At 42.8% G+C, this 22,522-nt stretch overlaps 1 protein-coding gene across 18 annotated transcripts in view; it reads left to right on the top strand.

The window, feature by feature from the left end:
- TAOK3 (TAO kinase 3) overlaps positions 1–22,522 on the top strand; it is a 99,188-nt gene that overhangs the window by 20,073 nt on the left and 56,593 nt on the right. For 9 of the 18 annotated variants that reach the window (XM_068911455.1, XM_068911472.1, XM_068911468.1 and 6 more), the window contains 2 exons: positions 20,300–20,400; positions 21,639–21,849. In XM_068911455.1, coding sequence (XP_068767556.1) covers positions 21,730–21,849 — 120 coding nt within the window. In that variant the 5' untranslated portion in view covers positions 20,300–20,400; positions 21,639–21,729. Of the gene's footprint in view, positions 1–20,299; positions 20,401–21,581; positions 21,850–22,522 lie in introns of all 18 variants that reach the window. The other 9 variants (XM_068911471.1, XM_068911467.1, XM_068911456.1 and 6 more) reach the window with 2 other exon arrangements.

Raw genomic sequence — 22,522 nt, 5'->3', positions numbered from 1 at the left:
AGTGAAATATGGATGTGGCTTCCACAGTCTTAGTATACCTGCACTGCCCAAATAAAACCAGCTGGCCGCTTCGGAAGCTGGCCTGCCTGTTTCTTGCAGCGCGGGCATCTGGGTTCCCGTGCGGGGACAGATCTTGCCTGGAGGTGCAGAAGGTGCCCTAGAAAAGCCCCAGAGCGCCATTGAGGTGCTCCAGTGTCCAGACCCACTTTCAGATCCCAAAGAGCCCTAAGGCTTGCTCTATTCCAGGTTAAGTGAGGGTTGACTTGCTGAGGGAAAAACCTAAAAAAAAAATTTAGGAAGCGGCAGAGCTGCAGGCAGCTGAGCTGTTAGGATGCCAGGATCTGTAGCAATGCCTTACCCAGAGAGCAGAGGCTGTAAGACTCCAGAGGCACACTGTCATCTCATGCCTGTGAAATATTCCTTGAATTTGGTCCCTTGGTTCTCCTGGGCGTGTGGTATTTGTCTTCTGCTCTGTCTTATGCATGTTGTGACATGGGACTTGTAAGGTTAGGAAGGTTGCCCATCCTTGCAGTAGTAACCAGTATAAAAATGAACGAAAGAGTACCGATTGGCCTTTCTCGGTGGTTGATATTGTCTTAGGTGCAATGTTATTAGGTGATGAGCTCTATTTTAGAAACACTGAATGAGCAGTGTACACCTTATCTTCTTGAGCACACAGTGAAATGTCCAAAGAAGGACGGAATTGCATTGTTATTTGAGGTTTTTCCATGGGAAAAGTGCAAGTGTCTGCCTTAAGTGCTTGTCCTCCAACCTATTGCACAGACTAATGACTTGCCTAGATTGCGGAAATGGGCTTTTCCTGCAGTTACAGAAGAGCGAGCGTGCAACTGTTCACTTTGGCAGCCAGCTGCAGTGTTACTTTTGCAGCAAAGGAGCAGATTTTGCAAAGCTAGACCTAATCAGTGCCTCCAAGCCCACCATTGCTACCAAGAGCAGAGCAGGGAGGGGTGCTGTGCCCCTGCTGCGTGGTGGAAAAGGGGAAGCCTGCGAACCGAACCTCGCTGCTCTATTGCACTTCCTTAGCAGAACGGCACTGGGAGAAGGCAGTTCCTCTGTTTAGCTTCATACTTTTAATAGAGAGTTTAAACCAGCGTAGGTTTGCTGTGTAAGCCCTTCATGCTCTCTTGGGTTCTCTGTGAAAGTTTGTTTCTGAACAAAGAAAAACATAGTTGTGCTCATGTAACAGTTTCTGTATGCATAACTTCAAATGGTTTGAAGTTTCTGTGTTCACCTTAGTTTGCACTCTACTTTCTGTGGTTATTTCGGTGGGATGTTTTTCAAGTCGCAGGATACTGCAAGCTTGAGGTTAGGAATGCTCAGTTCTGAGGTGTGCTGCTTCTATAGCAGTACTGGGTGTTGTGCATCTCCCATACTTATCCTACCGGCAGTGTTGGCTTTTTTCGGTAATACGAACATAAAATCACGAAACTGGTTGTTTGATACAAAAGAGACCATCATAAGCGTTTGGTGCAGCTTCCCCTGAAGGATTGCTGTCCTTGCAGATAACTGCTTTAAAATTGTAACAACTGTGTGTTAAAATTCTTAGTTGCTCTGGTAATCTGTATAAGGCCTTTGTTCTTGAATGAGATTTGGTTATACGTCTATGGTGTGTATATATAGGTTTAGTTAGGAAGACCCCCCCCCCCCCCAAAACACTTCTTTTCCCCAGTCTTCCTGCCTGGAATATCCCCTCCTTATAGGAGGAGTGGCTAGGTGCTCCTTTGGGGTTGGGGGCTGACCTGCCGTACAGTAAAATACTGAACCATCACGAGTTTATTAATTAATGTTAGAGTTGTTCATTCTTTTACTAGTTGTAAGATGACCCTAGCTGCAGGAAAACTTGATCATTCAAATAAGGTCTCAGAATTAAAATTAACTGCCTAAAATTAACCAGAACAAAATAAAAGGATTTCCAAAGTAGCTTACTGTTGCCTGATAGCATGTTCATGGCTTAGATGCTGCAGTGTTCGGAAATGATGGAATTATCTTTTGTTAGTCTTTCAGTCAAATTTTAATTTCTTGTGAAATATATAAATTTGTCTGACAAAAGCATAACCTTCTGGCTGAAGTGCTGGATTAGAGTCTTTTCATGTTTTTGCGACTGGTATCCCTTCTGGCTCGTCGTGCCTTAGACTCTGCATGCACAAAATAGGACTATTAATATGTGTATGAGGCACTGAGAGCTGCAGTAGTGCTAGAGACTTTCAAAAGCTGATAATTCCCTGGTTTATTCATAAAGCAGCAGCACAACTCTTGAAAATTTGATCAGATGCCAGTTCCTTCAGTAGCCACTCAATTCAGAAACCTTTTTATAGCTTTGCTACCATCTCTGAAGGCTGTTGGGCTTAATTAATGTTTAAGACTCTTGAGTAGAAGATGTCATAAAAGGGGAAGCTTTTCTAAGCTAGCCTAGGGAGGCAGGCGGGAGCTTTGCTTCAGGGAATAGGAAAGAAAAGGACATGCCAGCATGTGAGCTGAGTAGGTTTGTGTCTGTTTTCTCCTATTTGTGTCCTATTTGTGTGTTTTAGAGAATTACTGTATTTAGGAGTTTGAATTAACAGGCCCCTGCGTGGAATCCTTCGCATGGACTTTAATTTTTAACTCTCTTAAGTTTTAGTACTAAAACTTGAATAGCCTTGTTAAATTTATGCACCCTTCACCAATGAATAAATAAAAAAGAAGGTGCATTTCTATGGTGTAAGTCTGGAAGTTTGGCTCAGGCTGGTAAAGCTGTCACAAAAATGTTCCCGGTCAGGCAAAATATTTCCTTTTCTCCCATCTGCAAAAGCAAAATTTTAAATCTCTCAGGAGTCAAGTGGGGGGGAACATTTCTCTGGGAAAAAGAGTATCTTTTCTTGTGCGTCAACCTTTTATGGATCCTAACATGATGATTATGTCGCGAGCACTGACTTTTTCCTGCATCCTTCAGTGCAACTCAGAACATTATCAAGCAGCGCAAAACCTTTATCCTGTGGGCTTGTTCAGTGCTTCTGGCTGTAGTAAAGCTGAATGATGTTCTTTATCAGTAGGGTTTTTTTATTTTTTTAAACATATTGGAAACTTGCTTACCGAATGTATCAAAACAAAGCACCCACAAACTCCTTTCCTGCTTCTCCTTCCCAATGCATACTTTCCCCCCAAAGAATTATTAATGGATTGTGAATTGTTAATTATTTTGAACTATTAACGGTAAAATATTAAGTGGAGAGAGACAGTGTTGTTGCAAGGTAAGAGTGGTTGCACAAGTGTCTGTAAAATTTACCTGGGTTAAAAAAAAAAATAGATTGTTTCTGAAGAATTTGTCTTAATATCATGAAGGCTGTAATTTTGTGGTTGCCTTAGAAGAGCCAAGTGTCTCAAGGCAGATACGTTTCACAAAGGAAATTATGAGTATCCATACCCAAATGGATGAAGGTCTGGCTTCATGGGTTATTGTTATCTAACAGGAACAGAGAACAGAATGAAATGCGGTCAAACAGCAGTTGTATCCAGCACTCATGGTAGGAAAAGTACTTTTGTCATACTTAATAGAAAGCAGAACTTGAACAGACTGATATAAAGGACTGATTTTTTTTTTTTTTTTTCCTGATTTAAGTCCAACAGCATTGCCTGCAGGGGAGAATACTCTTGGCAAAGAAGTTAATAGTGATGAAAGCTTTACTGTAGCAGTTAAGCTTAGTTATCCTTAGATTTAACAAAAAAAAAAAAAAAACCCAACATTTAATCTCCGTTTAGGGTTTTTTTTTGCTTGCTTGAAACGATAACAAGTAGGGCATCAAGATCATATTGATGAATGAACTTTAGATGCTTTATTCAGCAGAACTGTTTTGTTTTTTTGTTGGAAAAGTTGATTGTCTTAATTGCATGAGATTTAAGTTTCGTTTATGGCACTGAAATTCTACTATGGTAGTCGAAGATGGCTTTATTTATTGCAGCTGACAAGGTTTACAGAAAAATGTATTGGAGAATACTTTTCATAGAAAATGAGGAGCTTTTATCAAAATTGAGCTCTGTAAAATTAAGGATGCCCAGCCATAGCTGGTCGTCTTGGTCTCTTTCTCCTTTTCCTCCAAAGAAAACCTTGTTATAGCACAGCATATTAAAGAAGCAAAGGCCTAACTAAGGGCTTACTCACACAGTACTGTTAACTTGAAGCAATTCTGTCTGAATGTCTGTCCAAATAAACAAATCTAAGTGGTTAAGTGGTGCTTAAAACATTTGCCTCTTGAAAGCACTAGGTTGTAGTTACTCGAGCTGCTGTGTTTTAATCCAGTAGAACGGTGGAGATGTGTCTGCTTATTTTGTATACTTAAAATTTTGCAGCGTCTCTGCTCCTACTCCAGGAAATCCTAGTGCTGAGATAGAGAAACTTGGGCTGCTGCGGCGAAGAGCCGTGCCTGCCGCGTGCAGCTGGTGCAGCGCGCCTCTGCTCATCCGTGATGCAGCGCAGCTGCTTGCTACGTTTTGCTCCGGGTCGAGCATCGTTTGTAGGAAAGTTGTTCAGACTGAATTTTGAAATCGCTGTGAGCGTTGGGACGCGAATGGATTTCTATCACTTTGGCTTTGGCAGCGGTCAAATGTGCCTGTTTGCCAGTGAGGGCCCGTAAATAAGGACCAGAGCTGGCTGAGCTGCTGCCCCGTAGGCTGTGGTAGCCGTGGAGTTCACGATCGCGTTATGCTCTTGCTCGATGTTTTGATCAGTGTATTATCCATAGTAACCAACTTCAAATAATAACGTTTATTCCCAGAACATCCTTGGAATAAGCTTGACAGTTCCAAGGAGTTTTAGAAAGTGTAGCTGGAATTTGTGTGTTAGACGAAAACAAAACTGCAAAAGGAAAAAGTGACTTTTTCCTTTCCTTGAGTATGTAAAAGTTGCTGCCCCAGAATTTATGACAGAAATAATGAAGAAAAAGACTCTTGAGCCGTTTCCTATCTTCATCTATTATTCACTCCAAGCATTGCTGGAATACACCAAAGTGACTATATGAAACAGAGCTGTAATGTTTGGCAAGAATGATGTTAGCAGGAGCAATAAACGCGGCTTAAAACAAGCTCTATTTTCATTACTGATCAGATTATCAATGAGTTTGGAGTCACATGGTACAGGCAAACATAATTTTTTTGGACATAAGTAACTTGCTATGCCATTCAACTGAGATGATATCAACAGTAAACATTCGGGATTACGGTGGGAGTCTGACCGTTTCTTGCCAAACTCTTGGTCAAGAAAAGCAAAAGCCTGAAGTAGCTCCGTGGAGCGGCGGTGACCGCGTGCAGGGGCTGGTGGCAGAGGCACCAGGGATCTCGGGAGCTTGCGTCTTATCGCCATCTTCTCAGAGGCAGGGGCGTTTGCCCCATTGAATGGGCAAAATAAAAAAAACGGCCCACCTGTAAAGCAAGTGGGTTTTACTTTTTCTTTAGCACGAGTGCCAGCTTGTCTTATGACCCGATGTGGAAGTGGTCTCCTTTTCCACTGTAACTATCTGAGCTTTTAGTTCTGCTCAGCCTTGCATGCGGTGTTAGAAATTAGTCAATTCATTAATTGAGAAGGTCATGTTTCTTTATTGTATGTGTATCTATGTTTTTATGTCCATCTGTGTGAAATAGTTGTGTTTTTAAGCTGAGATCTGTTACTTCTTGGTTGCATTTGTTTCCTTTACCTCCAGCGAGCGGAGGAGAAAGCAGGGCCTTGTCTTATCCTCTTTTTGCTGTTGTGCTTAACGCGTCGTTCCGCCTTATAGTTGTCTCCCATGTAAGCTGGCTTCATTTTCAGCTTACCTTCATGTCGATGTTCTCCCCTGCACCTAACACTTGTTTCTTTCTGCTTTTTCTGTTGCCTTTTCCCAGTAGGATTACTAATGTGGGGTGCAGTATTTGGATAACAGTGAATCTCTGATCTTTCATTGCTGTAATGATGCTGGTACTTTGGGCTTGGCTTTCAGTTGATCCCTTCTGACTGTCTCTGCGCACTAAGCAGATGTTTCTGCAGAGCTGTCTGACCCTCAGGTCTTTTTCCTGTGTGGTTACAGTCGATTCAGCAGTGTGTGAGCAGCTGAAAATACTACTCCCAGTATGTGTTTCCCCCACTTTTATAACAAAACGCGTTTCATCTGCTGTCATTCTACTTCCCGCTTCTCTCCTAAGCCTGAGTCGCTCGAGAGGGACTTGGCTGTTTGGTTTTAATGAAAAAGTTTCACCACCTCTGCTGTGGGTGAATGTTATTTTATAGACTAACTGAAAAACTATTCAGTCTTGTTACATTTCTTATATACAAGTCTATGTCATTACTCTAGATGCTTTCTCAAAAATACCGACCGACCGAGTGGCTTTCCCGGTGACAGTTCAAAACAGTGAATTACCGCTACAGTGAAAACACAGCCCAGTCATGTTTTACAGCAGTAAGAGTATCTAAATGGTATCTCTCTGCTTCCTGTGCAGTATTTACGAATGAGCCTGGAGTTTGCTGAGCCTTAGCCATTGCAGTCTGTGGTGGAGTACCTGTGTTGTCAGTTCCCTGGTGGCTGCTCATATTGGAATACCTATATTTGTAGGTTATTCTTTAGCATACGGGCCTCTTGCCTTTCCTTTGCTATGTTTCTATTGTATTTCCTTGTTGTAGTTATGCCTCTGATCGGAGCTTCTCTTGCTTATGCCCTGCTGTCCCCAAGTCCCAGTGTAAACGTTGAGTTGCTGCCGTCCGCAGAAGACCTCGGCCGGTGCCGAGTGCTCCTTTGCCACCTTCCACAGTTGCATCGCTTTTTTTATTTTTGTGCTGATGTGCAACAGCCTGATATGATTTAGGCACTTTCCATAGAAATTGGGCCAGTCCTTAATCATTGTCTACCCTTCCCACGTAATGTGTTTCTCTCGTGGACCACGTGAGTCTTCAGATGTTTTCATCGGCTAGTCCTGTGACCAGAGAATTTAAGTCAAGCTTTGTTAATAATTTCTGTTACCCGTGTCTCTCGTGGCTTTTTCGACCTTAGTCTGTTGTTATTGGAAATGACAACAAACACAAATGCCTTCCATGTGTTTGCTAAAAGCCTCTAGTTGTGTGGAAGGACTGCTCGGCTTGACCGGTCCGTTGCGTTCACAGTTCATGGCATAGTGTACGGCCCTAGTCGCGTGTCTCGTAAAAGACTCTGCCGCCATAGCGGTCTACCTTCCTGCTTTCCTGGAAGGACCCTCTGGGTCCTGGGAGACCGATTCTGCTTTCTTTGTCTATAAAAAGATTAGTCCCATCCGCAGGAATTTAACCTTATTTCTATTTTGTTTTCTCGAGGAGACTGAATAGGTTTTGTTAACTGACAATTTTTTCTCCCTCGCGGTTTAACGTTCTGAAACGTTAAATCTCGGCGCTTTAAAACGCGCCTGAGGATAGGCAGGTGCCTAGGATGCAGTAGTGAAAACTTGCATTACCAATTTCAAGTGGGAAAATGAAATTTAAGCAGAGGTTATTTAAAATGAGAACCAATATCACAGTTAAAACTGTATATTGATTCTTCATGCCTGGCAATATTTAAAAAAATAAAATAAGTATACCAAAGGATATGTACCTGGCAGTTTGCATATGCTAATTCGGGCAAGTTCTGCCTCTCTTAAGTGACCGCCGTTGCTGATCGCCCTTCGATTAGAACTGAAATTATGGTTCTCTAAAGCAAGCTCCAGGCTGACCTCCAGAGCGTTGTCCGTTCAAGAGCTGAGTTAATTTTTTAACGTCGGATTGCAGTGCCCAGTGAAGCGTCCCCCTCCGTTCAAATTTATCTTTTTTTATTTTTTTCCTCCGGTTAAAGCAGCTGAAGGCCAAAAAGCTGCATTAAAGCAAAGGGCCTATTTTGACCTGGTAAATCCCGGGAAAATTAAGACTTGACACTGAAATCACGGACCTTGACTTATCCATTACCCAGTTACTGGAAGAGTCTCCGAGTGCTAAATAGCCTTATTTAACATGAATGAAGGCACAGTAGGTGAAGATGTAACTTCAGTCTTAACTTTGAATTTTTTTTATCTTTTTAAAGCGAAGTAGTTGTTTCAATTCAGCAGTCTTTTATAGTTGTATTGCATTTTTATTTTTATTTTCAGTCATTCACTGTGGGTTTTCTTTTTCTTTCCCAGCAGCCTGCCCGGGGAGCTCGAGAGCGCGAGGCTTTGCCTTTGATGCTGTCTCTGAGAGAACCGGCCTTCGCCTGCTGTCTTACGCTCTAGCTTATTGGCAGCAATGCAATGATTTTCTTAGTTTGCTAGTCGGAGTGTACTGAATTAGCCTAAAATTACCGCTTTTCTTGAAAATCGTAACAGAGCAGGAGTGGCTGAAACTTCCAGCGGAGGCGCGCGGGGCTGGTCTCATCCGAGAGGCGCGCGGTGGCCTGGGCAGCGCCCGGCGCTGGCTGTTCGTCCCCGTCTCCCCGCTCACGGCGCTGGCCGAGCGGTTTGCGCGGATCGACGTGGGATGGGGCGAGCGAGCAAACTGGGTCAGAAAACCAAGCTTTTTTTCTGTGGTGTTACTTGTCTGGGTCAGCTTCTCGATCCGCTTAGTGCGGAGCGGTGCAAACGGCCGCACCGGCGTGATGGGAAGAGGGAGGGTACTGCCGGAAGCAAATCACGAAACGCAAAGAAAAGCTGCCTCTCTTGGACTCCTCGAGGGTTTCCATGCCTTGCTAAGTTAAGACAGAGATATCTGCAGAACGTAGACAAGGAGGGATATATAGTGCAGATAGGTTACAGATTAAGTTTTACCCAGCTTGGTCAGAGCCGCTTAAACTGCTGCGGAGCCGTTCTCTGGAATCCCAAACGTTGACGTGGGGAGCGCCGGTACCAAAACCCTACCGCAAGAGGTTGGCCCTGTAACCCCATGCGGTGATGCTCACCAGGCCTTGCAGAAGGTCTGAAATAATTTCAGGAAAGCGTGTGTGTGTGTGTGTGTGTGAGAGATGCTTGCGTTAGTGTGACAAGACGCCTCGGATGTGGGGTTACTGTGCGTGTTAGCACGCTCGTTGCATAAGGAAGTTGCTCGCAGTGGAAACGGCCTTCTGTGATATCTTCATCACGGAGAAGAGCTGAAGGGAGTGAAGGCAGCCTTCAGCCCCTGTTACAGTGTCTCTGTCCTTTCCTCCAGTCATCCAGTCCCTGTTACACTTTATTCCTCTCCCTTCTCTTACTCATCTGCGTGCAATGCTTGATTTTTTGAAGGTGTTGCAAGACTTTCTAGGTGAATCATGCGGTATATATAGAATTTACTTAATGTTCAGATTTCTCTCTTAAACTAATAACATATCAGGCCGTTAGACACGTCGTTTCTTTTCTACGTTGATATTCTGAAGACTGTTTTCTAAAGAGGGTAAGAGACGGAAAGCTTTCCCTGAACCACGTCGGCTGGGGAGAGGAGAAACGCACCCCCCCTCGGAACGAGCGGCAGCAGTCAAACACCTGCCTCTGCCTTCTGTACGTCCCAAAAGGAAGTTGCCTCTGAGATCCAAAAGCTCTGTGTCAAAACCTTCTTCTTTCTGTGGGAACTGTAGTAATATTACTTCTGGGGGAGGTCGAGACAGCACTATTTCCAAACTCTGTTCCTTGCTGGGACGCGTTTTAACTGGTGCAGAAAGAGGCATTGAACTAGAGCAGAACTGCCTTGCTGGCCAGTTTTTTCCAGAGTTGTTGTTGGGAGAGGGGCTAGATGAAATAATGGCCTTTTCAAGCTTTTCTCAGCTGCTATGGTTTTTGTTTATTTTTAGCTTTAACTAGCTAAATTTGTGCATGTGTGTTTCAAAGCGGAACATATTTTTTCTGTGTTGGATTACATTCAGAAAAGAATTGGTGGAAGTGCCGGGAGAGAGGTACGTCTGAAACTGTGACCCCGACTCCTTGGGCACGAGCGTTTGCTGTGGCGGAGGTCTCCGTAAAGCGTGATCGCCAAGACTGAGCTGCGCGGTAATTGCTGCGTTTGTGCTTTTCCTGAAGTGAACTTGCGGAGAGGATGGAGGAAACGTCTGTGTGCGTCTCTGTTCCTGAAATAAAAAAAGCAATGAAAAATCCCTGGAGATCCTCAAACAGTCATGGAACAAACTTACCACACCAAACCGAAGCAGCAGCAGTAAGGAAGGAGAAACATCCAGGGTTTTGGCGGCGTGGGGCCGGCTGCGGTTGGGGCACCACACCCTGGGGCCGGGGCGGAGAGTGCAGCCTTGGGACAGGAAGCGGAGCAAGATGCCTGCTACAATCATTTATTTTTCAGTTTATACGTAGCAGCGTTCGCTCCCGCACTGCTTAGCAATCGAATCCGAAGCCGGAGGGGTAGGAGGGAGCTTCAGCAAGCCGGGAGGCTTCGTGCTGTCCCCGGAGCTTAGCCCAGCGTTGGTCTGGGACAGCCCTATCGGAGGGCGTTTGAGAACGAGTTTGCGGGATGGAGGAATTGCGTTCGCAGCGTTGGCGTGGCTGCAGGGGTACGTAGCGCTGGCTACGTCCGCTCGCGCTTGTAGGCTTGAGCTTCTGCCCTAATGAATAAATACCCTGGAAAGATTGCGCATATGTATTAATTTGGTACTGGAGACTTAGATTTTATTCTTGGTTGCTATATCCTTTGTTTGACCTTGAACATGTTACTCAGTTTCTCATTTTATCCGTTTCTGTATTTTGTGTAGTGTGGACAGGCTCAGAGGGACAAAGTTCGTTAGCAACCGTAGACGGTTCCAGGTAATGGCAAGATCACACCTCTGAGCTGGTAGTGAAAGTCTAATTTCTTAAGCCTGTAGCTCTATGATTTGGCACAACAGTGATATTGTAGGGGCCGCAGACTCGGTACTCGTGAAGGTTACAGAATATACAAGAACTGTTAACTGGTCATTTCTCAGATTTGTCAGGCGTTTTTCCAACAAATACTATATAGCGCTGCCTCCACCGGTCCTGTCCCTTGAATGGTATATTCGTTTCTGCGTATGGGCAGAGGCAGGTTTACTTGAGGATGAGCGGGGTGCTTAGCCCTCTACGAGCCCTGTCTAATGAAGTCTCTATTCCGAGTAGAAACAGCAGGAATAAGCACCTTGCTGCACGGTCCTCCTTGACGCATCCTCCCGCTGTCCTGCAGAGGAGGGAGCGTGACGGGATCCGTGGCTTTAGCCTTAGGCACCCAATAACTTAGTTTCACTGAGGCTGCTCATGAAATTAAATACCTAGAGTTTTAAAGCAGATTTTGTTAGTGTAGTTTGTCAAGCTGGATGTTCTCCTGCTGCAAGATACTCTTTATGGATGCCTTACTGTGTTATGACAGATTAAAAATATATATATTTGGGTACTTGTATGGGTCTGTGATGACTGTTAGGTGTAAATAATTACTGTAATTATCATAAGAATAAAAAGTTAAAATGTTAAAAAGACCCTGAAGAAGAGGTATCTGCAAGAGGGTCCTCTTACGAGCATGTGTGATGGCCAGAAAACCCAAACCATCAGTTCTTTGCATGTGACAAATAACAGCAGCACAGTATCTCTTCCGTTTCCAGATTTTTCAGCTGTCCGATGTTCTTAGCCTATACAGCAGGTAATGCTCCCTTCCTGTGTACAGTCATTAGAAAATAGTGATGTCTTGGAAATTAGACGTCCATATCTTGCTTCTGTGTTTCTTATTACTAGCTGCAAAAAATACATATGCCAGAAAAAAATAAACTTGGGAAGCCCGCGGGTAAGTCGTATAATAATCACTGACTGTGTTGGCTGGTACATGCTAGATTAAATTTGGCGTCTTCTAATAGCAGGTTTCCCCCGTGTACCTGACTTCTGTGCGTTTTTCAGAATGAGCTTTTTCCTGTTCAGTTCCACTTGCGCAGTGGACTTTGGGATGCCTGAACGAAACAGGTGTAGCTACTTTTTAACGATGCAAGTGTGGAAAATTTTCCTTTTATATACGTTAATGGTTGCAGCAGTGCCTGTAAATAGGTCAGGAAGAGAGCTGGGTGTGTGGGAGTAGAACAGAGTCACTGAGCACGGACTGAGCCAAACCGATATACCGAAGCAGTCAAAAAGGCTGTTTCCTAAAGCGTTATCTCTGGCTGGCACCGAGAGAGGCAGGCAGGAAGGAAGGAGATCTATAAAAGGAGAAGCGTGCGGCAGGGGGAGATTCATGGGGCTAAGAAAGGGTGTGCGGATACAGGGGGTAGCGGTACGCAGCCGAGACTAGAAGTCTTGGGGGAGATGTGCTGAATGCTGTGGCTTTCTCCTACTTCTCAAATGAGCAGCAGTAAGAGGTTAGGACTTGGAAGTCTCCCTAAATCTTCTCGCTGAAGAGGACAACCAATGTATGGTGCACTGTGCAACTCTCTCCTGTGTTTTGCAGTTAACTTTTTTATAGGAAGCTCATAATATAAATCCATGGAGTTTCTTGGAATTGTGAAGAGCATGCCTCGCGGTTGCCTTCCCTAACCCTGTCCCCTTAAATTGAGAGGGGGGGAAAGTCGCTGTTTGGTGTTGTGGGTGGTTTTGCATGTTCTGAGAGAGGTACTAGGAGACTCTCCTACTAAAAACAAGAGGGTGTCTTTTTTCACACCCCCCCCCCCCAACATGAGTGCGGTCTGCATCTGTTTTCCTTTTTGGCTGGTTTACAGTGGTATAGTTTCCAGCAATCAGTATCTGAGTTGCGTTTTCTTGAAAAAATAGCTTTCTATTTAAAAAAAACTTATGTCTTTTTTTTTTTTTCAATGTCAGCTAATGTTGTAACAGAAGATGCCTTCACTAGCACACGGTTGCATTAGATGATCTTGTTCATTGTCTTGCGTTTGTACAGTGAAAACCCCTTTTTTCCCCAAATCATAAGTATATACCCCCCCCAATCACCCTCAGGTAGCGCAACGCAACTGTTCAACAGCATAATTGCAAACTAACCTCAATTATTTAAACCTAACTGTTCGCTTCAGTTTCTGGCTCGCTTCTGAGGGACAGAGCGTAATGGGCTGCCGTCTAACCCAGCAATGCAAAAACTGAATTTTAAACCCTGTAGGGTTTGTTAGTGCTGAAAACCATATGAACAGTCATTGCCTCTATTTCAGAAAAAACTGATCTTGGAAGGCAGGTGGAGATTTGTTTGCAGCCTCATTAGGCATTTATTGATTGATTGATCTTGCGGCAGGTAGAGCCGGTAGCCGCCGTGGCTGCTTGCGTGTCAGCTGGGTTGGCGGCACCGTTGGCCGGTAGCATCGGGTGGACGGGGGTATGCCGGCTCTCGCTGTGCTGAGCATCGCTCTGGAGGCTTCAGAGCAACTTCCAGCCTTCGGCAGCGGGTGGCAGGAATAGATTCATCCAGTTATGGTCTTTTTTGTTTGATTACGTGTCAGTCAAAAAGTGAACTCCTAAAAAATATCAAAAAATAGCTTTAAAACGCAAAATGGGTACAGCTCTTTGGAAGCCGTTACGTTAATGCGAAGGAACCTCCTGAGTGTGCTGGCGTCTCTTCAAGCGTTCATAAACAACCTCGGTGATGTATTTGTGCCTCTGAGTAGCACACAGCAGAATAGGCATGAGTTTATATGAGTTTATAATTGTGTAGGGTTTGCTGTGTTTTACACAACGTCACGAAGAGCTATGGAAGCATGATATTAAAGTTGCTTTTACTATTTAAATCCCCCTCCCCCCCCCAGTTTTCTCAATTTCATGATCCATATGTGAGGCTGAGATGCTTTTTTGGGAAGACTACTCTTACATGAAACCTGCATTTCTCTGCATGATGCTGTTCAGGCTACATTAGGATTTAAAATCTGATTCATGTATCTTTCCTCCCTTGCGAGTGTAGTCGTGAATTATTTCAGGAGAGCCATGATGAAACACCAGTGAGATCTTGTTTAGAGCAAGAAGCCCATTTCTTTCCTTTTCCTAACTACATGAAGTTTATTTCATCACTTTAAATTTTTTTTAAGTGATATAATGGTTCAGAAAATGCTTTTGATCCTAAAAATGTTATACTGCTGGTTATCCTTAAGCAATATAAGGATGTGCCTATTTTCATTAAATTGTTTTAAGTTTAACTGGAAAATGATTAGAAAGCGTCACTTTGGCATCCCTTGCTGTCAAGCTTTGTTTTTTTCATTATGCATTTATTGTGAAGAGTTTTGGGTCTGTTTTTTTTTGGGCTTTTTGGTTTTTCTAAAGCCCAGATTTTGAACTGGATTTAGATTTTGTTTTTTTCTCTTGTATCTCCATAGTACTATAGGTTTTGGAAAGTGTTTTCCATATATTCTACCTCATGATCTCGGATAACTACAGTTACAGGTGCTTAGCAAAGCAGAGAGAAGATTAAGGGCTCGTCTCTTGCCTGGAGAAGACTTGATGCTTTGCTCTATCATATCTTCAATTTCAGTTCATTCTTAAAATACTACTTACAGACACGATTTGGAAAGTAGCTGTTTTTCCTGTTATTTTTAACAATTTTCCTGATTAAGCTAATTGCCTGAGTTTTTAACTCCTCCATAATTTCCTCGCAATTTTTTTTTTGGTAACAGCTGCAGAATTGTCACGATAGTGCTGTAGAGCATCTGCGCCAGGCCAGTGAAAACATGTCTTCTCTAATGTACTGAATTCTGAGCTGTGTGATGTTAGGGAAAGGTTGCCGCGTGTTAATTGCTTTTACTGTTGCAGATGTTCCTATCTTCCTTGGAGAGAGAAACAAAACGAAACAAAAAACCCCACCGAACTGTGCTTCGTGACGGAGGACAGCGAAGCTGTGCCGCTCCTTGCAGTAGTTTGGAGGCTTCGCTGGGGAACTTGTCTGGAAAGAAGCACCTGAGCTCTGAGCTTGAGCGCTGGCTGGCGCCGCGTTTCCTTCCGCTCGCGCGGTTTGCTTCCTCCGAGCGCAGCGGACTCGCTGTGAAGCAGAATCACTTACAACGTGGAAGCAAAATATTAGAGTTGTGGGAAGCGCTTGGAGAGTTAGTGGTGCTTTGCGATGCATCGGGAAAAGTATTATGGCAGATAAGATCCCTTGTTATAGGAAACGCGTTAGCATCCGGATGGGTTGTGGAACGTGTTAGGTACGGCGTTTGCCTGACCACTTTGAACCGTAATGAAGTCTTTATGCTTTTTTCTCTTTGTAGGAGCCCTTTAGAGAAACTATTTGAATGAAAGGCTTGAAGTGATGGCGCTTGATTTGGGAGTTTGAATTTTGCCAGCTGTTGATATACAACTTGGAAATTTTTGCTCTTAGTTAAGAGATTAAACTACTTGTTAACTACAAGTATGCCCTTGTGTGGGTTGTCTCCTGCAAAAAATACATTGCTCTTTTCTGTGAGGAAAAGCTTAAAGAAGAAAGGCTCCTCTTGACTCCCAGCTCTTTCGAGTGCTGATAAATTACATAATGAGATGAACAATTCCTGCAGGCTACGGAGATGTTTGTATCTGTCGATTACAGGAAACTACTAAGTTTTAAATTCTTCTCCTCTTCCTCCGCTTTCTATATGCGTGACTAATTGTGCCAGAGGTGCCTGCTGAAGATCTCTGCTGCCGCAGATCCTCAGGCTTTGGCTGAGCGCGTGCAGGGACTGTTGGGCCCCTCAGAAGCCAAGTACCTGCTTCTGTCGAGTGAGGGACTCTTGATCCTAGACCACGGTCTGCATGTAAGAGAATTAGTGAGGTATGCTTAAGCAGTTGCAAAAACACTGGGTGGAGTAATTATTTTGGCCCTGCCAGTCATATATAGCAATTAAAGGAAAAATGTTGCTCATTTTATAAAAACAATGCAAGGCGATGTGCAAGGGGCTGCAGCGTGCCTGCCTTGAGCTCCAGGGGGTTCTGATTCGGGACAGTGTCTGTCAGCTGCTTGTGAATTTATCCAGGAACTTGCTGCTTAATGTTGTCCTCCAAGTTTCTGGAGATTTCGTGGAGACTGGAGTGAGGAAACGGGACTGTATGTGTTTGTCATTCTCTGAAAAAGAGTTTTGATGTAAAATTACTCCTCCTCTGCGTGGAAGCTGCCGCTGCTCCACCCTGTTTCCTGGAGTTTGTTTTTCTGTTTGAAGTGGAAAACTTTGTCTTGTTTTGGGAAGTACTGTGGTGCAGCTAGGAATGAAAATTAATTGTATATATTACTGTACACGTTTGAATGGGGCCTGTGAGCGTTGTGCGATGCCGTTCACAACGTGGGTTTTACAAGCCGTACGCTTGCACTTGCATACGGACTATGGAGTTATGAGTGTTGCCACTGAGATCCTTGCGCAGCCTGGAAACCACGCTGCGTATTTACTGAGTGTGCTCGAGAGCGTAAGGCGCTGGCCAGGTTGCAGGTTGTTTAGGGAGTATTACAGAGACGGAAGTGAAGATCTTGACTAGTTTGATTAAGAGGTGTCTTCGCAGAGCATGGTGGCAGCTATGGAATTTTTTGTGGGCACAAGTAAGAGATCTTCTTGTACGTGGATGTAGTTTCAGATAAATGGGATATTTGGAAATCTGGATAGTTTGGGTCTGCCTGAAAGCACTCCCAGTTATGTTTTGATGTTTCATTTATGTTCAAGTCAAGGACTTGAATTTTGCATACCTTTCAACTGAAAAAATGCGTTCCCTTTAGTAGCGAGACATGCTATATAGCATTATTCAGGGTGTAATCTGCCCAAAGTCTGCAGGACGAGCCGCTTGTTCGCGGAGAGTAGCATGCTGCTATCTGCTTTCTGGCCTGATTGTTACGATAGTTTCTAGCAGTCGTTTCTCCTGTGAATTCCTTAATGAGGCCTCCTGTCATCTTCCACCAGCCACTAAAAGCAGCTGGTTCTTGTGCTGTTTAGTCTAAATGAGGAGTAGAGGATGCTAAAAACACTATGGTAAAAGTAAATGCTGCAATGTGCTAGAGGAGAAGAGTATCGGCTCATGGTAGCAGGCCAGAACTACAGTAACTTCACCCAAAAGAATGAAGGTCACTTTGGGTTATATTTCTGAGTTTTTCTATTTGAAGGATAGAGAAGGGGAGTAGTCCAGCAAATTGCTCTAAGCTGAACTCTTCAGTGGTTCGAGAATATTGTCATCTTCCACTTGTACTCTTCAAACTACCTTTCCAGCATTTAACCCTTTCATTTAGGGCCCTTCTGTGCTGGGCAAGCTGCAGGATTCCTGCACATCGGGTTCACTGTGGCATTAGTTCTGTTTTCCCTAAAGAATGAAGTTTTAAAATAACTAGTGATTTGGCTTTTCTGAGGTCTGTAACGTTACTGGGAAAAAAAGAGACATTGCTCTGAAAATATGTCCGACGTAACACCGGTTTCCCAATTGTAGCAAGCTCGAGGGCCTTCAAAAAGGATAGGTCTTTCTCAACTATGTTACAAACCCAGTAGTTAGTCTAGTCTACCAGGAGCTTTAACTCCTGTGAAAATCAGCAGTCTTTTATCTTTGCTGCAGCTCTGCCATGTGGTGTCAAAGACTTCTTCAATTCAAGGCTTCTCCACTCAAGGAAGAAGACTGGGTTAGCTTTTTATGTGGACTCTTTTATTCTGGTATAAGAACTTTTTATGCACAAGGACGTATCTGGATTAGTTACAGGCCTTTAAAATTCAGCCTTCACTCCAGAACAGTTTTCTAATATTAAAACAACAGCAACAAAATTTAGTTTATAAATCTCTTGTTGCTACATCTAGTCTTCTGTGTGTCATTTCCCCATTACCCATCCGGAAATTCTGGAAGAGGTACAGTTAATATTAAGTATTTTTCCCTAGGTTTTACACTAAGCTGTTTTTAATGAACATTAAGGCTAGGAAATCAGGACTGGAAAATCACTTAGGGATTGTCTTCTCCCTGGGAGCCGTTGCAAGGAAAATGCACAGCTCCTAAAGATGCTCAGAGGCTCACAATACATGCATTTGGAAGCACTGGTTTACTCAAGCGGAGGTTTCCTGTAAGCATATATATATTTTTAAAAATCCTGAGCAGCCACAGTATTGGTATGTGTAAAAGGGTGCAGAAAAAACAGTTGCTTTTGAGTTATCCTGTGTTACTAGATAGTTAAAGGAAATTTCTTCTGGGATACTATTTAAATTCTTAGAAAACCCGGCATCTTGATAATATTTCCCTTCTTTTTATGCCGATTTAACTGAGCACTGGAACTTGCTCATGTGTGGGGTCCTAATGATACTCTGCAAAGTTTCCACAACAACTGAGTATTGTGAATATTTGTATACTTGACTTTCCCTAGATTTCAATAAACCAGTGTTTTAACACTGGGTACCTGAATCTAGTAAAAGCAACATCCAAGGGGCAAACCCTATGGCGTCGGATACAGTTTTCCTGATGGCTTTCCTCTCTTCCCCACTGAAGAATCCAGTGTAGGTGCTATCAGCATAGCAGGCATAATACGTTCTACCTTTTTCTTTAGAGAATTATCTTTTAAATGTTGTTCTTAGTATTGTCGCTGGTGCTGAACTTACTCTTGAGTTGGTCTAGTCTTTCTAGCACTTTTGCAGTATTTCAGAAATATAGCGCGAGCAGTTTACCCTCTAAGGCTGATGGTTTTTTCTAGTACCCGCTGACCGAGAGCTTTACTTCTTAGGTGCATGCTTAGAGGCATCTCCACAGGGCCTCATTTGAACAAAATGAGAATTGCACAAACTCCGAATGTTTCAAATGCTGTTTTGTGTATGCTTTTTGGAGGATGTACCAGCTGCTTGGAGTAGAAGTTGTTTCCTTCTGTGTTAAATAGTTTGATGGCTGGAACAATTCTCTCAGATTGACCGTACCTTGGAGTTGAGTTACTTTTACTGATGGCATTCAACTGCCATAGTGCTCTGAAGGGCCAAGCCAGCCATCTTTTAAACCATCTTGTGATATATTTTTATCTCCCAAGTTCTTTCTGATAATCATTAATGGAAAATAATAGTCCTGTTGAGGAGATATAGTATTGTCCATCCTTACCACCTGTGTCTGTCCCAGCTGGAGAACAACGTTGTTACCTAGGGCTTATCTCTAAATATTGGCACTTACTTTCTCATCCGAAATAGCAATTTATCCTTGAATATTAGGATGTGCACAGATTTTTAGTTATGGCAGAGAAGTTCATGTGACTAGAGATGAATAAATTGTTCTCTCTTCCCGTTTAGCTTTTACTGTTCTAAAGCCAGATGGACTTTTCACTTGACTGAAGGATGCCAGACCTGAAATACTGCATTCTTTGCCCATGTCTGCAGGCAGGTAGTAAATATAGCACCTTTGGGTGAGGTCAGTCGGCTGAGAATGAATAATCATTTATTCATCTGGGCTTTTATCATTAGTTTATTCTGGAGAGACTTTATTTTCTTTTCAACTAAAATATTGCTGACTTTAGCTAAAATATTGCAGATCCTTTTTCGGAGGTCCTCAAATAACTTCTTATCAGCTCAATTTTATTGCTTTGTGTTGAGGACTGTACACGAGACCCATCTTTTTGGATAATGTTAGTAACCAACAGGAGGATTTCTGTTCATAAGATTTTTTTTTTTTCCTAATAAATGAGTAGACAGGTTAGCTTGTTTTGGCATGAATTCAGGTGTATGCTTGAAAGGTCTTTGGCAATATAGTTTTGCTGTATGCTATCCTTGTGAAGCATTTCTTCTGTGGATGTGGTTATTTTGGTAAACTTTTCTATGAGAGCAAGTTGGTTGTTTTTTTTTGTTTTTTTTTTTTTAAGCTGTCAAAATGTTTCTCTCCCTTAGAGGACGGGTATTTGGAGAGTGTTACGCTGGAAGGCGCGGGTGACTGCAGCCAGCCACATCCTGAATTGTGAGCAGGCTAGGCCTGATTTCAGCTGATGGCTCTAGCTGGACGTCCTCCTTTTCCTTTTTTAAATTGCTCCTTCTCTCCCCAGTGGAATCCAACAATATTTGACTTACCAACATCTAGCATTTTCTTTGAGGTCTTGTAAGTCATCAGGTACGACATACTGAGCTAAATAATAGACTCAGCTTTGCAGGCTTTGTCCTCTTGCACACGCAAGAGAGACAGAAGAATTGTGGTCTGCCTGTGAGAGGAAGCTTCCGTAGCGCTCCCCTCTGCCCGTGTCAGCCTGAGAGCCTTTGGAGAAGTCAAAGAATTTAGCATTTAACCTCTTTTCCTGGTTTGCTATCTTATATATCAGAAGCCCAAGGGTTATAGAGCACAGGAAGTGAGTGTCCTCACCTAAAGAGAGCTCGCTAGCCTTTATAGTCCGTATTCCTTTTAACTGCCCTTTCCAGGGATCACTTGATAGTCAGTGGACTCTCTTAAATGTAGTATTTTCATGCATAGGTATTAGAATAAGGTACAAAAAGTTTAAAATATATTTTTAAATGCTGACACCTGTTTTCCTTTGCAGAATAACAGCGTGCATAGAATTTGGGGGGGCAACAGAGCACACGACAATGCCGCTGAAAGGAATCTGAGCCACAGAGCATGCTTTGTGCCACAGTTACCCAGGTAAGCCTCATGCTCTTCTAATGAGCCAGAATTTGTTGCGCATGTTGCTCCATTATTTGTAATTTTGAGCCGAGGAGACTGTCTCTGCCTCAGACCAAAATTATGCCATGCTTTCAGCACTATACTAGCTGGATGACACTTGCAGCCTGAAACCTACTGAAGCCTTTACTGTGCGTTCTAATTTTAATTTTATCCAGTCATTATATTTCAGTCAGTCCGTTTTCAAATGTTATGCTGATTTATAACATGAGGTGTGCTGCACGTCGTGGTGTATGTTTTCAGAAGCTTTTTTCCTTCTCTTATGCATGAAAGAGGTATAGTATCAGTAAACAAGGTGCCCAGCTATGTATCTGGAAATATAATTCTGAGAATTCCTCAGGCCGTTGTTAGAACCTGCTCTAGTTGACTCACCTGCAGATAGTCTGTTGGAATTCAGAAAGCAAAAGCAGCTGGATAGATGCAGCCATCATTCCTTTGTACAGCAGTGACTGATTTTCCAGGTTTTGTTTTGATGGGAAACATGAAACTATTTGGTGAATGATTTCACAAATAAAACTTTTGAGATGAATCTTTTAAATCTTCATTTAAGTGTGGCTCTGTTCTGTGCTGTCTAATGGTAGGTCTGTACTAAAGAAAGATGTAAAGGAAGCAAAGATCTGCCCTATATGATGGAGTCTGGGATTTTTCCAAAGCAGTTCTGTGACGTGGGAGTCATCAAAACCCAATAGCACTCGTTGTCTTACAGCACTTAAAAAAAAAAAAAACAAACAAAAAACAAAAAAACCCATTTAATGGTGAGGTAGTTCTGTGGAATAGAAAGCAGGTGCTAAATTATTAGCAGCAGGTGGCAACAGAGCACATAAGTAAAGGAAACAGCAGAAAAAAAAGTGGAAAGAACAAGGGTAATAGCCTAAAAACTGACACATTAGGGGACCAGACTTAAGAATAACAAACTCAAATCACAGGATGTTTTGCATAGCAACAGGACTTTTGTCTTCAAGTGGACTTTAGTGTAACTGCAGTACTTGCTTCCTGTATGAGATAAAGGGCTGTTATACTCTGTGAATGCATTTTAATCTCTATATCTAAATTAGACTAATAATTAAAAGGAATTAGCTGAAGGAAACGATAGTGAAGTCTATTGCTTCTGAAAGTGTTTCCTCTTATTTTTACTGTCAAAGAAGCAAGAACAGGAACACGTATAAAGGAAGTGGATCAAAGATGAACTTTTTCACTAGGTGCTGAATGCTGTCTACAAACTACTTTGTCGATGAAGGAAGAAATTGATTGGGAATCGGAAGTGCGAACTAGTTCATAATACTGTTCATCATGCGCAAAGGGGTGCCAAAGGACCCAGAAATAGCTGACCTGTTCTACAAAGATGATCCTGAAGAAATATTTGTGGGTTTACATGAAATCGGACATGGAAGTTTTGGAGCAGTTTACTTTGTAAGTATAGTTCTTTGCTTCCTTTTTAGAAAACTGAGCCATTCTCCGTACTATTTTATAAATTTTCAGCATTTGAAGAAGTGAATGTCCTTCTGGCTCTTAGTGCTTTGTGTGTCTTAGCATATCTGAAAAATAAATGATTCCAGAGCACTCTTGAGCTCCTTAATATTACAGCTAGTAAATATGGTAGCAGCTGATAGTACAGTTTAAACAGTGCATGCAACCATTCAGGTTAAGTATATGGTGCCTTATGCTGTCTGTTGCCGAAAGCTGAATTTAAGCAATTGGAAATTAATTTGTCAAACTGGGATTTCAAGATACTCTACTTTTTGCTCATATGCTTGTAAATTGTTGCAGATTAATAGATCCAGTGAATTAATGATTGAAAATGCGATAGGCGTTAAAAGCCACTTTTGTTAATGAATGAATTGTATTGTGGTTGCTTGAGTAAAGATACTGTGGAAGTCGTGTCAAAATTGCATTCAGGTTTTTGAGTGATTTCTCTGCTCTGATTGTTTAGGAGTTAGAGATGTGTTTTAAATATCATTCTTCTTTGTCATCTTCCTTGCCCCCATGTCATCGCAGACATGCCATCTTCAGTAGCAAGTGCTTGCCAGCAGAAGCGAGAAGACGCTCTTAGGGGAAATGGGACTTCCAGAGGAAAGGAAGTGTT

This window comes from Struthio camelus, chromosome 17, assembly GCF_040807025.1.
Source record: "Struthio camelus isolate bStrCam1 chromosome 17, bStrCam1.hap1, whole genome shotgun sequence".
Lineage (NCBI taxonomy): Eukaryota > Metazoa > Chordata > Aves > Struthioniformes > Struthionidae > Struthio > Struthio camelus.
Note: the sequence above shows the minus strand (reverse complement) of the source record. Positions and strands in the feature narration are given on the sequence as shown.